The sequence below is a fragment of the Nansenia antarctica genome, assembly GCF_963989245.1.
Source record: "Nansenia antarctica genome assembly, chromosome: 5".
NCBI lineage: Eukaryota > Metazoa > Chordata > Actinopteri > Argentiniformes > Microstomatidae > Nansenia > Nansenia antarctica.
In genome coordinates, this window is record NC_137690.1 from 68,307,087 (window position 1) to 68,322,086 (window position 15,000).

The window sequence follows — 15,000 nt, forward strand, 5'->3', positions numbered from 1 at the left end:
TGTGTAGCTCCTTTAATGCTCTCCAGGGCTTATCATATACTGCTGGAACAACATATCAGCTACCAACGTTTAATAAGATCACTGATGGTAATCATAAATTACCTCCTGTGATGCGGAACCATGAAACAATGCTGGTTAGGGTTAGGTTTCAAGTGACATTTGGCCTACAATTATCTTTGGAAACTTGATTCTTTATACTGTCCAACTTTTCTTTTCACAGACCACGAATGTTTCATTCGACTGCTCTTAAATCTGCAAATTCAGTCTCTAGTCTAGAACATTAAAGGGAAGTAGGTTGTTAGGTTACTAAATTAGATCAGTACCTTGCAGTTGCTTGGAACTGTTATTTACAAATAATACTGAAGACAGCGTGTTTCTATTTCCAGCCATATGCATTTAATCATGTTCAACCATGCAGAAAATCACATTATTTACAGTATGCTACATATTCGGTCATAAAGAAATCAGGGAGGTAGGGAAAGCAAATAATTCTAAACACGAAGATGTATAATCCATATGAATGTGCATCACTGACGTATACAAAAACGACTGACTTTGTTCCAGTGGGGGCTGATGGAGGTAGGGATGGGCGGACAGGCTCATTCTAATGCAAGGAGTTGAAACATGTGTCTGATACCACGCTCAATTCCATTCCATTCCATGCGTTACAATGAGCCTGTCCTCCGATTTCTACCTCCACCAGCCTCCCCTGGAACAAACACAGACCTTGTTCAATGCGGTACACTTTAATGAACTGCATTCAAATGTCATGGACCACACTAGTAGGTATGGTTGACATGGACCACACAAGTAGTCAGCAGTTCCTTTGCTTAGGGCATCAGGCAAAGGATGAAACATAAATAGATAGCTGTTAGATTCCCCATATTGTTCTGTCATAAACACACATGTTCCACTCATATCTTGCTTTCCCACTAACTGGTAATGTAAATATTTACGTCTTTTAATTTTGCTGTCAGCGTAATAGAGAGCAGTCCTGATTGTGAGCAGTCCTCTCAGGTCCTCTCAGGTTTTCTACGAACCTCCAATTATTTATTAGAAGACACATGCACACACACACACACACACACACACACACATGTACACACACACACACACACATACACACACACACACACACACACACACACACACACTCACTTTGATTCCCTATTGCCCACCAAAAGTATCTGTTCCCCTCCTCTTACACACCACCACATTACCCCTACCACCTCATTAGCACAAATAATCATCATCTCACAGATATGTGTTTGTGTTGTAGCTGGGGGTAACCAAGGAGAGAGAAACAGCTCAGTAGTTACAAACCAGTCTCTCTTATCAAGCTTGCCAGGTTATAGCGTCTGCTGGGTATATCTGACTACAATGGTGGCTTTGGGGATTTGGCTCAAAAGGGGGAGTGAGTGCTGTAGCTGTGGGATTGATTTTCCATGCTCCTCTGCCAGGGCAATGATCAGCCCAAGCCATTACCACTGTGATGTCTTCCAAGCCCGTTCCAGAGGGGGGTAATTACAGTTAAAATCCCCCCCCCCAATAAAAGGACTTCATATAAAACGATATAATCCAGGCAGACACAGAGATGAGCATTCCTTTGATATGTTTGAAGGCATACAGGTATTACTGCAACGCTGGACTTATATAATGATGTAGGAGCCAGGCATTGTGTCTGTACATACAGTACAGTATCTGTCTTCTGTCAGTTGAGAGGTCCTATATGAGAGGGGGGGGGGGGGCTAGCTAGCGACGTCGTTAGACATTCTCGTCTTACCCAGCAGGCATCCATCAGGAGCTCATCGTAAGACGGCACGCCCGGTAAACAACACCCCTAATGGCCTTCTCCTCTTCTCCTCTTCTCTATCCTCCCTCTCCTCCTCCCCCATCTGACCCGTTTCCGATGTTCCTCCACTCCATTCCTCTCTCCCTCCTCTTTCTGCCTCCTGTTGCAATGCTTTGCTTTCTTCGTACTCTCTTCGTACTCTCCCACCCCTCTCCTCATTATCTTCTGTTGACCTCAGGAATGGGGCCCAAGGGTAGCACAATCAGACCGGTATGACTATGCTCAGAATACACAATACAGCTGCGGAACTTGGATATGGACCGCTGCTTGGTCCGTATCTTTGTTTTTGGTGGAAGTGTCTCAGCCTTCGCACTGCTGTGTGTAACAGCAGTGATAGTTCTGGCGTCTCCGAACAACAGACTGTTTGTCTATTATACGTGTGCTGTTTCTTGCAGTTTAGTGGTTCTAAACGCACAGTGGGTGTAGTGTTATGCCAGCAGTGAGACCCTACACATGGTTTGATGCAGTAATAGTGCGTGTGTGTTTAGGACTTGGTCTACAGTAAGGGGATCTAGCCTGGTCGGTAGCAGCAGTATAGCAGAGCTCTGTGGCTCTGAGGCCGCTGACTTACTGCAGGTTATTGCAGGCTTTTCTCCTTAAGCCTTGATGCAGGGTGTGTTATTGTTGCAAGCTGGAAAGAAGGGGGGGGGGGGCGTACCGTTCGGAATCGTTTAGGAAGAGTACAGGAAGGGCTTGAGTTGATTATACAGTTTTTTTGTGTTCCTTTGTGTTAACGAAATCAATCATACGAATGAAAGAATGCACATTTGAACAACAGGAACATTCGCTCTCTCCTTCTTCTTCTCAGGTGTCTTTCCGTCTGGAGTTTGAGTTCATCCGCTCAGTGTTCCTGGACCACGTACGAGTCATCCTAGACGCCAGCAGGTGGGAATGCCATACAGAGTTGAGGATGCTAGCAGGTCTCTAGATTGAGTCAAGGCAAAAAATATTAGCTCCGGTGAGCACGTTCTGATTCCTTAGTGGCTGAATTGCTAGATCTTTGCAACCCCTAGAGTGTATGCAATTTTCTCTAGGACATATGGGACTACGGATACAGTAACTCTCAAGAACTGGGTCTTATAACTGTCACATTGACCGCAGACAAAACAACCGTTCCAATCACAGCCACTTAGCTACTTGGCTCACGACACACATTGAGTGAGAAGCTTGACATTGACTGAGTTGCAATGTTGGAGAAATATTTTCCTCCGGTCAGCCAAGGGTCGTTGGCTGCCTGTTTTGGGTGTGAGTTTAACGTGTTTGAATAGTTTAAATACTTTTTTAAATACTTGAAATGCTGTTCTATTTCTCTCCCTACAGCGATGGAGAGGAAATTAGCTATGAGGACAATGTCAACAACATTTATCACCCGCTGAAATACGAGGCTGACCTCTTATTTACCAGGTTTGTCATTCTCACAATGTCCTCTCTAATTGACATCCAACATTCTCCCTTCACTGTAATGAAATATATAGACATCCATTTGATTTAGCTAGGCAATTAACTGTCACTGCAATGAATTAACTCAATGTTGCATGTTGATTCAATGAACCTCAAAACATGAGATTTCTGGCCAAATGCATTAGAAGTCAAGCAGATTTTTCTATATGGAATGTTGTATGTATTTAGGGACATATGTAAACATTACTTCCATCTTTTGACCTCTGCAGGGATTCCAACCCAACTCGCTGTGAGATCAAAGCCGACATCTCTCTGGAGAAACCTGGGAATACTGGGCCTCAATTCAACTTCACCTTCCAGGTAAGGGCCCAGTCACATTCACCTTCCAGGTAAGGGCCCAGTCACCCCACCAATAACATTTCTTGCACCATTCAGGGTTCCCACGGGTCCTTGAAATCCTTGAAAGTTTGTGAATTTGAGAAAAAGAAATCAAGGTCTTAAAAGTTTTTGAAAATAGACATGGGTTGGGTCATTGAAAGTGCTTGAATTCCCCTCTCTCTCTCTCTCTCTCTCTCTCTCTCTCTCTCTCTCTCTCTCTCTCTCAAAAAAAAAGTCTCTGTATTGCTTAACTTTACACATATTTCACAATATATTGTTTTGCTGTGCTGTGGTAGAGAAGGCAAGAGACCATCTAGTGTTCACACATTCAAGCTTCTCTTTTTAATTGTTGTCTGTGAGCGGATAGTTCCTATTATATCAATTCTCATCTAGATCTGTCTCGAACTATGCCATGTTGGGTCCTTGAATTTGAGGGAATTGAGTCTTGAAAGTCCTTGAAAGGTGCTTGAATTTGATGTTTCAGAAGGTGTGAGAACCATGACCATTTCATACAATATAATATATGCCATTTACCTGACGTTCTTATCCAAAGCAACTTACATTGCAGTGAGTGCATACATTTTTCAGTATACTATATGGTCCCAGCGGGAATCGAACCCACAACCTAAGCGTTGTTAGCGCAATGCTCTACCAACTGAGACACAGAGGACCGACCATGTTTCTGGAAAGCATTGCATAACAACATTACAGGACAGTAAATGTGTTTGGAGCAGTATGTAAATCGATGTCCTATTATGTTTTCCCCCTGGTTTGGCTCCCAGCTCCAGAACCTGGGCTTCTTCCCTGTGAAAGACTTAAAACTGAACATTGAGATCCCAGAGATGACCAAGAATGGGAACCAACTCCTGCAGATATCAGACTTCCACATTGACCAGGTGAGAGGATAGAGAACACTCCTCGACACACTCAACAACAACATTGACTGACTGCTGTCCTTTCATCAGTGTCAGTGTATGTGTATGTCAGTGTATAGTTCATATGTTTATATGTTTATAAAAGTACACAGTTACATGCTAACTCCCCCCTGTCTATAATACCCCCCCCTGTGAATAGGCCATATAGTGTATAGAAGTATAGAAGTTACATAATAGATACATTCTCATATTCCTACCGATCACTTGTCCCTCTATTTATATCCCCCCTATTTATGTCTATTTATGTCTCATTCTTGTTTTTTAATTATCTTAGGACTGTGTTTGATTGTTAGAACCTAGTGTTGGCATTTAAATTTCGTTGTACCTGTTACAATGTTGTACCTGTTACAATGACAATAAAGATAATTAATTCATTCATATTAAGCGCCTCACTTCTAATGTGTCTCCATCCGTTCTTGGGTCTCCTCAGACAGACGGCACCCAGTGTATACCCCCTCAACATGTGGCACAGAGCAGGGCATCGCCTGAGGACCTCACTCGTGTCTCACGCCTGGTAAACTACCCCCCCCCACCCTCCTCGCCCACCGTCTTTTCCACACACATTGAGTAACAATGTCTCTCAACGTATTTTTACGATGTATAGAGTAGGTAATAAAGGTGACACTCTGCTTGAATGTTCTATCATGGTGTTTATGATCTTATACTCGTTGTGACAAACTGCTGTTTTAGTGAGGCTGTCAACCAAGTAGGCTTCGCAATATGTCAACTATGCCCCAGTATTTATAGTATGGGTAAGCTTGTTGACATATTGCGTAATTGCGTAATTTGAGCATATTGAGTAATTTGTCAAAGGTCCTTTTTGAATCCAAAATGGCCTCTCTACCAGGCTAATTGTTGTTGTGTCTGGTCCTTTATGCAGAACCACTCCAATACTCTGACTTTGCCAGTCCAGTGCACTGTCAACCTGGCCTCCTACAGAGAGGTCAATGTCAGAATCAGAGGGGTATTACGGATAGATGCCCTGCATGCGGTGAGTATATCACACAAAACACACACATATACACGCACACACACACGCACGCACACTACACATACCCCCAGCCAATTACAAAACATTAGATTCCAAGACAGAGCAACCTTGATAAGTAACTTGGTGTTTTGTTCTTTCTCCCAGCTGAGGTTCAAGACCCTGGAACTGGTGACCAGCGCGTCAGTGGAGCTCCCGCCTTCCAGCCCCATGTTCCTACACGAAGAGAGGCCAGTCAGACATGTGAGTCTACAACCTTCTGACATACATAATAATAATAATACATTAGACTTAAATAGAGCTTTTCTAGACACTCAAAGACGCTTTACAAACTGAAAAGATACGAGTAGTAAAATAAAAGAAAGTATAGGGATCTAATACATTTTTAGATTGAAATAACTAAATCTAAATCTAAGTGTCTTTGTAGGACAATCTACTCTGTAGACTGCAAGTATATCTAGATTTCAGGCGGAGAAGCGGCGAACAAGCAACACCAGCGTCCTCTCTCGACCGGCATTTTTTGAAAAGTGAAAACATCACCTTACTGACCCACTCTTGTCAGTTACTCAACCATAACAACCGTTTTTTAACCAGTAAAACAGTAACAGTAAAATAGAAGGATATACTGTATTGAAAGATGGGTTCATCTTTGGGCATCTGGAGGTTAGAATAAAAAAAAAGAATAGTAGAAATAATTGATTAAATTAACCAATATACTTATTAATCTAGTTCAAACAATAAGAAACAATTTATTCATTCACTTTTTATATTACGAATAAATGTACTACCATGTGCAATAAATAGCTGTCTGAATCTGCAATTCTGTCTAGGAGTATGGTAGCTTGGTAGCCCAGAAAGCTGTCTTGATTCTCCCAGTCAAGGCTAGTATTCCAACACACAGGTCTGTGTGGTGGTGCGAAAGGACCGAAAGGACCAGCAGCAATACGTGTAGCCATGTGGTCAAATACACTGATCTGTGCTGCCATCTGTTGGCCACTATGCACAACTTTGCAGCTCTATTAACAAACTGAAGCGTGGTTGTCCTGTCAACTTGTGTTCTCCATTGAACATGGTCTTCAGTCCAGGACCAGGCTACATCTGGGTCTGAAACCAGCCCATAGTTCCATGGGGGAGTAGGGAGGTTGGGTTTAGAACCTGGATCTGTGGTTAAGGGCATCTTCTAACTTCTACCAAGTGTTGTAAAGCAATGAGATCAGCCTACTCAGTAGTACATCCAGCTCCCGTCACCTTTTCCTTTTGATAAGGCTCTATTGGCAAGGAAAGCAGTGAACCGCATTCCTTCAAATGTATCATTTGGGAGGTGGAATTGACAATTCTCCACAAGAGGAGATTGTGAGATTGACGTACAGTATCTTTGGTTGTGCAAGAACAGAATGTGTTCTGCTCAGTTTCACCTACAGTTCATGTCTTCTCAAAAACACATGTCATGTCAGAACTCACTGACACTTCTGGTCAATTACTACTGGTGTGAGTCACAATTCGGTTGTTAAGCTGTGACGTGTTTCCGGGTCCAACGTTGGCTGAGGCGCTCTCTTCGAAATGCCGCAGTGCTGTGTCCCTTGTTGTATGAATAGATCAGAGTCTAAAAAAACAATTGAACTGTCATTCTACCGCTTTAGTACACTGGTACTCTGGTGCTGGGAATTTTTTATTTGGACCCGGAAATTGCTAAACGTCACACGTGACGTCAGACTTAACAACCGAATATGAAAGTCACAATAGTCTATTGTTTATTATACAACAGTTAGTTCCGACCAAGTAATTTGATTGGACAAGAGGCATTCCATGAGTGCTGATATACAGTATAACAGCACTGGGACTTTTAACTGTATCACTCCGCCGCACAGATGTTCTACTAAATGACCGTTCATTAGACTACATGTTTGTGTTCAGGTTACTAGGCAACAGTCCATTTGAAGTTCAGTTGCGGAACTATTTTTTGTTTATTTTTATGATTAAATAAACAAACAAAGCATAATCTGTTGTCGCTTATTACTGTTAACTAATAAATCGCGCTGTAGAACTGTTGTATAAAAGCAATATCACACTCGAGGTCGTGCTGTTATACTGAATATCAGCACGGCTGTGATCGTCTTTGGTACTCGGCCTGCGGCCATCGTACCTACGACCGTGTGATATTGCTTAAACATACAGTACCTACTTACCAAAGCATGTCACTGAATAGGATCAGATCGTGCTGTATAATGTGCATTTGTATAATGTGTTCCCATGATGTCATGTTTTGGACTTGTTTTTGTTATTTCCTCAGATAATCTTGGAGATTAGGAAAGAGGACGATTACAGAATCCCAATCTGGATTATCATTGGGAGTACGCTGGGGGGGCTCCTGTTGCTGGCCCTGCTCAGTCTAGCTCTATGGAAGGTAAGCCTGACCTCTAGTCTAGCTCTATGAGGTAAGCCTGACATCTAGTCTAGCTCTATGAGGTAAGCCTGACCTCTAGTCTAGCTCTATGGAAGGTAAGCCTGACCTCTAGTCTAGCTCTATGAGGTAAGCCTGACCTCTAGTCTAGCTCTATGAAAGGTAAGCCTGACCTCTAGTCTAGCTCTATGGAAGGTAAGCCTGACCTCTAGTCTAGCTCTATGAGGTAAGCCTGGCCTCTAGTCTAGCTCTATGTAAGGTAAGCCTGATCTCTAGTCTAGCTCTATGGGAGGTAAGCCTGACATCTAGTAAGCCTGACCTCTAGTCTAGCTCTATGTAAGGTAAGCCTGACATCTAGTCTAGCTCTATGGAAGGTAAGCCTGACCTCTAGCCTAGCTCTATGGAAGATAAGCCTGACCTCTCAGACTGTGGAGAAGAGTCGTTATAGACAAACATCATCTTGTATAATGTCTGCAATGATAGACTTATTACATACAGTATGTCTTTGTCTATGTAACAAGCTTTGAATTTCAGCGTAGGAATGTAATTCTAATTCTATGCATTTGGATATGGGATACATAAAAGCGTCTTTGAGTGTCTAGAAAAGCGCTATATAAGTCTAATGTATTATTATTTTTTATTTTTTATTTATTTTTATTTTATTATAATGGAAAGACTAATACTACTTAATTATATCCTACATTGCATAAATCATGGCACATTGCTCCAAATTCAAGTATTTAGACTGGCTGATTCCCAGGTTATATCGACCATTGAGCATTCTAGACATTTGAATTTGTAGTGTCACTGCCCTCTTCTGGCCAACAGAGTAACATGATTGTTGATTGTAAGCTTTGAGATTGCAGTTAACCTTTAGTTACTAAAACACCATACAGTGAAGTTACTTCTAATGTATTTATTTCATTCTCATAGCAGACAATTGACCTCTGAATTTCGTGATGAAATTATATAAAATGTGTCATCCCCAATTTATGTTGACTCTGCATGAGGTGCCCCTAGAGATACCCCTTTTGGGAGTTTTTAAATCTGACTGCAATGTCCAATTCAATTTCTAAATTAAGGGGAGAAATCAAGTTAAGTACCATCTATGACTTTGATCTAGGTCTCTCAATGAGGCTCTAACTCTCTGTACCAGCTAATGGTACGTCTGTAAAAAAAAAAAAAAAAAAAAATGTTTTTGAGAATTTTAAGATGGGAGAAAAACAACAACAACAAGGGTCTTCGACAGAGACAAAATCACGAGTTTGGGTGGGTAGGGTTCAGGATGAAATGGAGGAATCAGAGGTGGGGGCTCCGTGGAATAACAACATGCATCCCATTCCGTCTATAGCACACGGAAAGCCAATTGTTGAGCAGACAGTTAGCACAGAGCATATGTCATTGGTGGGAGGCAGCACGTCTAACTTGTGAAACTACCTCTCAATCTAACCTCATCTCTCTTCCTCTCCCTCCAGCTCGGTTTCTTCCAGCGGCAGAAGAGGAGAGAAGAGGACGAGCAGGAAGCCACCGGGAAGGAGGAGGAGCGATAACGCAGGCTTGGGGCCTGGCTACACACATCTATCCAACCCAGGGGACCCAACACTCAGGGACCGACCCACCCCCGCCCCAACACCACAGTGGTACAGTCCACATGATCTACACAAGACCGCCGACAAAGACCAGGACCAGGACCTGCTCAGTGCACTGGATGACCCAAACGTAACCTTGACGACACACGAGATGTCGGCACGACCAAATTAGTGAGTTGAGTTCGAAAGGGTCTCTTACAGTACCATGACCTGAGCCCAGATCCCTTGGTCCTGGTCTTGTTGTAGAGCTACTAATAGGCCTACCCTGCACTGTTGAGACTACTGGGCCCTCACCCAATCCTTCCATCTATTCCACTCTCTCCGCCTGGTTACCCCCAACCACCTTCCCCTGATCTCCGCTCTGTAGCTAGGCTGTGGAACCCTTCCCCTGACAATTCGTTGAATTAATTTACCTTTGTGTTGAAATACAAGAGAAACCTCAAGGTGAAGAAGGCTGCCATATTGCTAATTACTGTCTACGAGAGTCTATTCAGAGAGTTTGAAGAGAAGTCAAATGGGTGAAATAGTTTGGCATCTTGTGCCAGAAAGTACACTCGCAAAGTTTTCCACGGATGAGTTAAGAACTGAGCTGAAAATATTTAAAGCACTAAGGACTCCCAATTTTCCAACATTCAAGGAACTTTCCAGATCATCTGCTTCCTAAGAACTTGTACAGAGAACCTGCTTTCTGAAAGCCCCCACAAAATAGCCCTAAATCTCCTGTTGTGGAGTTTCCAAGTTTCTTCCTCGTCCTCTCAAATCTTTTATTCTGGGAAATAACAGAATAAAATCTTAATTGTTATGCACTTTTACTTTGTAGAAATACAAACTTGAATATGTTTTGTAAATAGCCATGTACCTTTTTTATATTATGTAATCCAGTTTAATATTGTGATTTTCCCAGTATTCCCTCAAGGATTGTGGCATTACACCTGTAGCTAAAGCAACATGGCAAACTTTGAGACAGATATTTTGTGTCTTCTGACATGCTTTTGCACCACAACAAATAGCCTTTGTAAAAGGGTATGCATTGTATTTCACTCCGCCCACAGTCCATCTATTCTGACTGTACTGTTTTAGACAAACCTATTGAGGATTTCAACAAAACGGCTGATAGTCCTATTAATATGAACTCATGAAGAGACCCTTGGTATTTATAGTGCTTTCATGTCCAAAGGAATAATTTACAAATGTTTACTGTTAATTAAATACCTTTTGTTGTTATTCATGAATGTCAGTTTCCTAACCATGTTGAAGAGGTGTGAAATATTTGTAATTCATCAAGAATAAAACTTGTCAAATGTGTACATCTATCATTGTGTGTGAGCTCAACCTGTGTTTTGTGTGATTGTTACACATGGCGGACAATGATAGAATAGATTGGTTCCCCGTTTTTAAGAAATTAATGAGGCTTTTCGTAAATCCTTCAGAAGCGTTACAATTAATTTATAAGCCATACGGTATATTATGATTGTATTGTGAATTTGTTTGTAAATGATTTATGAAGCAATCATCACCTAACTAATCATGCCTTGATTCTCAATGTCCTTTACTTATTTCAAATGACTTGTTATGACACGCCAAGCTGATTTTCCCATCAATTCTCTTAATAAGAGCCACATCTGGTAAAGTAGGCTGACTCAAATTCTGTCAAAGCTTCACACAATAAAGCTTCACACCTGTGCTCCAGATAGATAGTCACTATCATAGTGAGTTATAATTCATTCTATTTATTTTTAATACGTAGAGACCAACCCCGAGTCGATCAGAGATTCCTAACCTGAGCTATGGTAACTTTCCCGCACCTACCCCCTACCGGTGAATGCCTAATTTTTTGCGGTTTTCCGGACGTATTGTGCGGTAGGTGCGGGAGAGTTACCATAGCTCAGCGCAGGAAGCTCTGATCGACTCGGGGTTGGTCTCTACGTGTTTAGGAGACTCAGGCGCATAAAGAACATGAAAGGGCTCATGTCTCTATCACAACCACAGCACAGCTACGCGCGAATCATACGAAGGGGAGCAAGAACCTTTCTCTACACCGCACTCTACTTGTAGATGTCGCGAAATATCAGACTCTGAATAACCACTTTCAAACATCTTTGAAATAATGTCAGCAAAGGGCGTCAAATTCGACATTGTTGAAGTAGGAAGCAAGTTTTGGGTGGTAAAATTAAAAAAAAAGTTGGGTAGCCAATTGGCATCTTGGACAGAGATCTCGCGAGATCTCTCGAGATCACTCAAGCCGGGACCTTATAAAAACAGCTGGAACACGTGTTCCATTCTCTCCAGTCACCATGCCACACAGCTACGTGTTTGTGAAGGCTGGCCAGACTAACAAATTAAATGAAGTTGACTGCACCATCAGGAACCTTGCGTTCCTATTCAAGGTTTGTACAGTAGTCCTACATTTGGCAGATTATTAATGCTAGAGCTACAGGCCAGATGTTAAAATTTTACAGATGATAGGCCTCACTTCATATTGCACTATGTAGAGCCCATATCGGCTCGTGGTATTAGCTTCTCGTGGCGCGTGGTACTTACTGCATACCCTACTTATTGCTAGCACCAATAACCCGAGTATAATTTAACCAATAATCGAAACAATCGAAATAAATGTATACATATAATAGACGGTCTCTGAAAAGTCATGGGATGCCACCTCCAGTGTGTGTGCGCCGGACGAGACACGTGTAGGCTCCACACTGGAGGTGGAGGGAGGATGATTTTTCCCAGACATGGCTGGGCTGTCGGTGTCCCATTGTGGGAAAAGCTACAAAGAACAAGTGTGTGCTTTAACTGTTGTTGTATGATCGCCAATAAGAATGCAATTTTAAATGTAGTGGTTGGATGGGTGATTATTAATAATTAGTAAGCTCACCAAGATGTTTTTTTAAACACAGGTGACATCAGAGAGTATTCACCTTGTGGATGAAGCGGGGATCACCCTTTTCCCTGAGGAAGGGCGCTTCTGCCACTATGCCCTGGGTGTGTCAGGACGTACCTTCAATGTAATGGGGGACAACGTCCCACCATCCTCCTCACACCTCAGTCCTGCTCCTGTTCCCTCCCCTCCCCCCTCTACCTCCACCCTTCCCTCTCCTTCCCCTGGCCACTTTGGATTTATAACGGACGAGGAGGACGAGGAGGCGGTTGCACTGGATGGGGTGTCTGCAAAGATCGAGGCGGTGGTCCTGGCGGCAGACTGCCTACCTGCAGTGCTGGACAGGATCCAGCAGGTGGCCGGGCTGCGTCATGCATTGGCCCCACAGCAGGAAGCAGCCCTTAAAGAGGCATTCAAGTGCTGCATCTGCCACGGTTAGTCACACATGTGCATGTCATGAGGGTCTCCAAAATAGAGTGAACAGCCAAAAACTGTTGATGGTGAATGGGAGGAGTCTGGTGATCAATCCCAACCAACTGCAGTGCTGTAGCAGGGCAGGGGAGTGGAGTCTGTGAGCATTTTCATCAAACAGGTGTACTATCAAGCAAAAAGTGCAAGTGATAAAGAGATTTGAATTCCGGCCTAGAATAGGCTTCAAGGTTGAAACTCCTACACATCTGCCCAGCTTATAAATAGAAATCAAAAGTTTATTCTTGCCAAAAACTAGTGCAGGTACAGGTCAATTGGAATTCTTGTCACTGCTTTGATCAGCACTAATTAGTTCGTCTTTCCAGTTTCCAGTCCAAGGTGCACATCCAAACTGGTGATTTATTATCTGTAGTCTAGCAGTCTCTCAATTTGATCTTGTTCTACTTCCCATCCAATCACAGTGTGTCTGTATGTGTGATATAGGCAGTGCAATTAAATAACATTGAAGTGAGTGTGAGTGTGAATGAACATTGTGCAGAGTCAGCTGTTATCATATAAGCAAGAGTCAATTGTCATCGTCTATCATATTGACAGGGTGTTCTTCACGTGTTATCTGGTGTTGGCCCAGGTGATAGAGTGTGCAGTAGTAGTCAGTTGGACTGAATGTACTAAGATGTACTATGTTGTCTGTTTTACTTGTTACAGGTCTGATGCAGGTGCCAACAATGGCATTGTGCTGCCGCAGCCTGGTTGGCTGCCAGGCCTGTGTGAACCAGGCCATGGAAACAAGCCCGCACTGCATAAAATGCAGGTCTGCCATAACCAGTGACAAAATTGTTACAGTTACTGGGCTATCAGAGGTGCTGGAGGTCATCCGGCTCCTCTGAGAGCCCAGTAACTGCAGAGCAGGAAATAATCTAACTGGTTTATTACATCCACCTACTGAATAAATAAAATACATTACTCTGCAAAAAAAAAAGTGGATTTATTATACATTTACATACATTACTACACACTACTTAGCGTAAGAGTGCACTAGCCATAGCCTACTGTAGCAGGTTGTCTGAAAAACTGCAGCCTACAAGCTTAAATCAGAATCAGTTTATTGCCATGGTAGTTTTTATACATACTCTGAATTCCTTTATCTCAATGGTGGAGAATCAAAGAGATTGTGACCAAGGTGAGGGGTCCCATGTAATGTGAATTAAACATGAACTACATTTCCCACACTACAACAGATGAAATTGCAATAAATAAGATTGCAAACAAAATATATTCAAGTGCTGAGTTCACATGAAAAACGATGTATGAATGCTTTTGTGGTGAGTAATAGTCAAATAAAAGTAATCTGGTGTGAGATGTGTTGGCCACATGTATTTACTAGTCATACCCAGGGCTTGGCCTTATGAGTAACAATAACATGGAGAAGTACAGCTCGATGGAAATTCTTAATATTACATGGTTTGCCCTGTGGGATGTGAACTTCATGAGAGTAGCCATTCTGCTCTGCTCTGCGAGAGATGGAGGAAGAAGAAGGCTCTCCCTTGGCTGCTGCTGATGATCTACAGCTCTGCTTGTGACTGTTCTTCACCTGAATCCAGCTGAAGGTGTGGTGGTTCACAGGCCCTGCCTCTGCACCACATGATAACCAAACCAAAAGGTCTATCATATCAAAACATAACATGGGATGTATAGGAATAAAAAAATCACATCTAGAATTTGCCCAGAATTTGGTAATGAAAAATGGTTTGGCCCAAGGACTGTTACCTAGTTTAACCAACTTAATAAAAACCAACACTTTCCATATACAGCTACACTGAACTCAGAAGAACATTGGCAGAACGGAAGTGTTCGCTCTCGTCTAGAAGCCTCCTTCCAGTGATCCGCTGAGATGTGGGCGGAGCCTCCCTCATTCACGGAACACAGATCCGAGCGTCCTGATTGGCTCAGTAAGGGGATGGGCGGGAGAGGAAGTAGCAAATCGGAGTGAATCTTCATCGCGCAAGAGACTGAAGGACAGAATGCAGGCGGTGGCTCGGAAAAGGCAAAGCCACGCAGCCCCAGCGTCAACACACCCTAGGTTGGATTATTTCGCATAACAATTCGCATATTTTATGCATGCTAAAACCCTAAGCAGCGCGTCATT

At 42.7% G+C, this 15,000-nt stretch overlaps 2 protein-coding genes across 3 annotated transcripts in view; both read left to right on the plus strand.

Annotated features, from left to right (window-relative positions):
- LOC308158896 (integrin alpha-11-like) overlaps positions 1-9,547 on the plus strand; it is a gene marked incomplete at its 5' end in the record, with an annotated part of 56,330 nt that extends 46,783 nt beyond the window's left edge. For both annotated transcript variants that reach the window (XM_080532608.1, XM_080532609.1), the window contains 9 exons: positions 2,661-2,737; positions 3,173-3,256; positions 3,523-3,613; positions 4,414-4,527; positions 4,997-5,080; positions 5,447-5,557; positions 5,702-5,797; positions 7,845-7,958; positions 9,431-9,547. In XM_080532608.1, coding sequence (XP_080388734.1) covers positions 2,661-2,737; positions 3,173-3,256; positions 3,523-3,613; positions 4,414-4,527; positions 4,997-5,080; positions 5,447-5,557; positions 5,702-5,797; positions 7,845-7,958; positions 9,431-9,505 — 846 coding nt within the window. In that variant the 3' untranslated portion in view covers positions 9,506-9,547. The remainder of the gene's footprint in view (positions 1-2,660; positions 2,738-3,172; positions 3,257-3,522; positions 3,614-4,413; positions 4,528-4,996; positions 5,081-5,446; positions 5,558-5,701; positions 5,798-7,844; positions 7,959-9,430) is intronic.
- Positions 9,548-11,838: 2,291 nt separating this feature from the next.
- Positions 11,839-15,000, plus strand: part of cln6a (CLN6 transmembrane ER protein a) — a gene marked incomplete at its 5' end in the record, with an annotated part of 9,099 nt that continues 5,937 nt past the window's right edge. The window contains 3 exons of the mRNA XM_080531881.1: positions 11,839-11,931; positions 12,679-12,859; positions 13,560-13,665. Coding sequence (XP_080388007.1) covers positions 11,839-11,931; positions 12,679-12,859; positions 13,560-13,665 — 380 coding nt within the window. The remainder of the gene's footprint in view (positions 11,932-12,678; positions 12,860-13,559; positions 13,666-15,000) is intronic.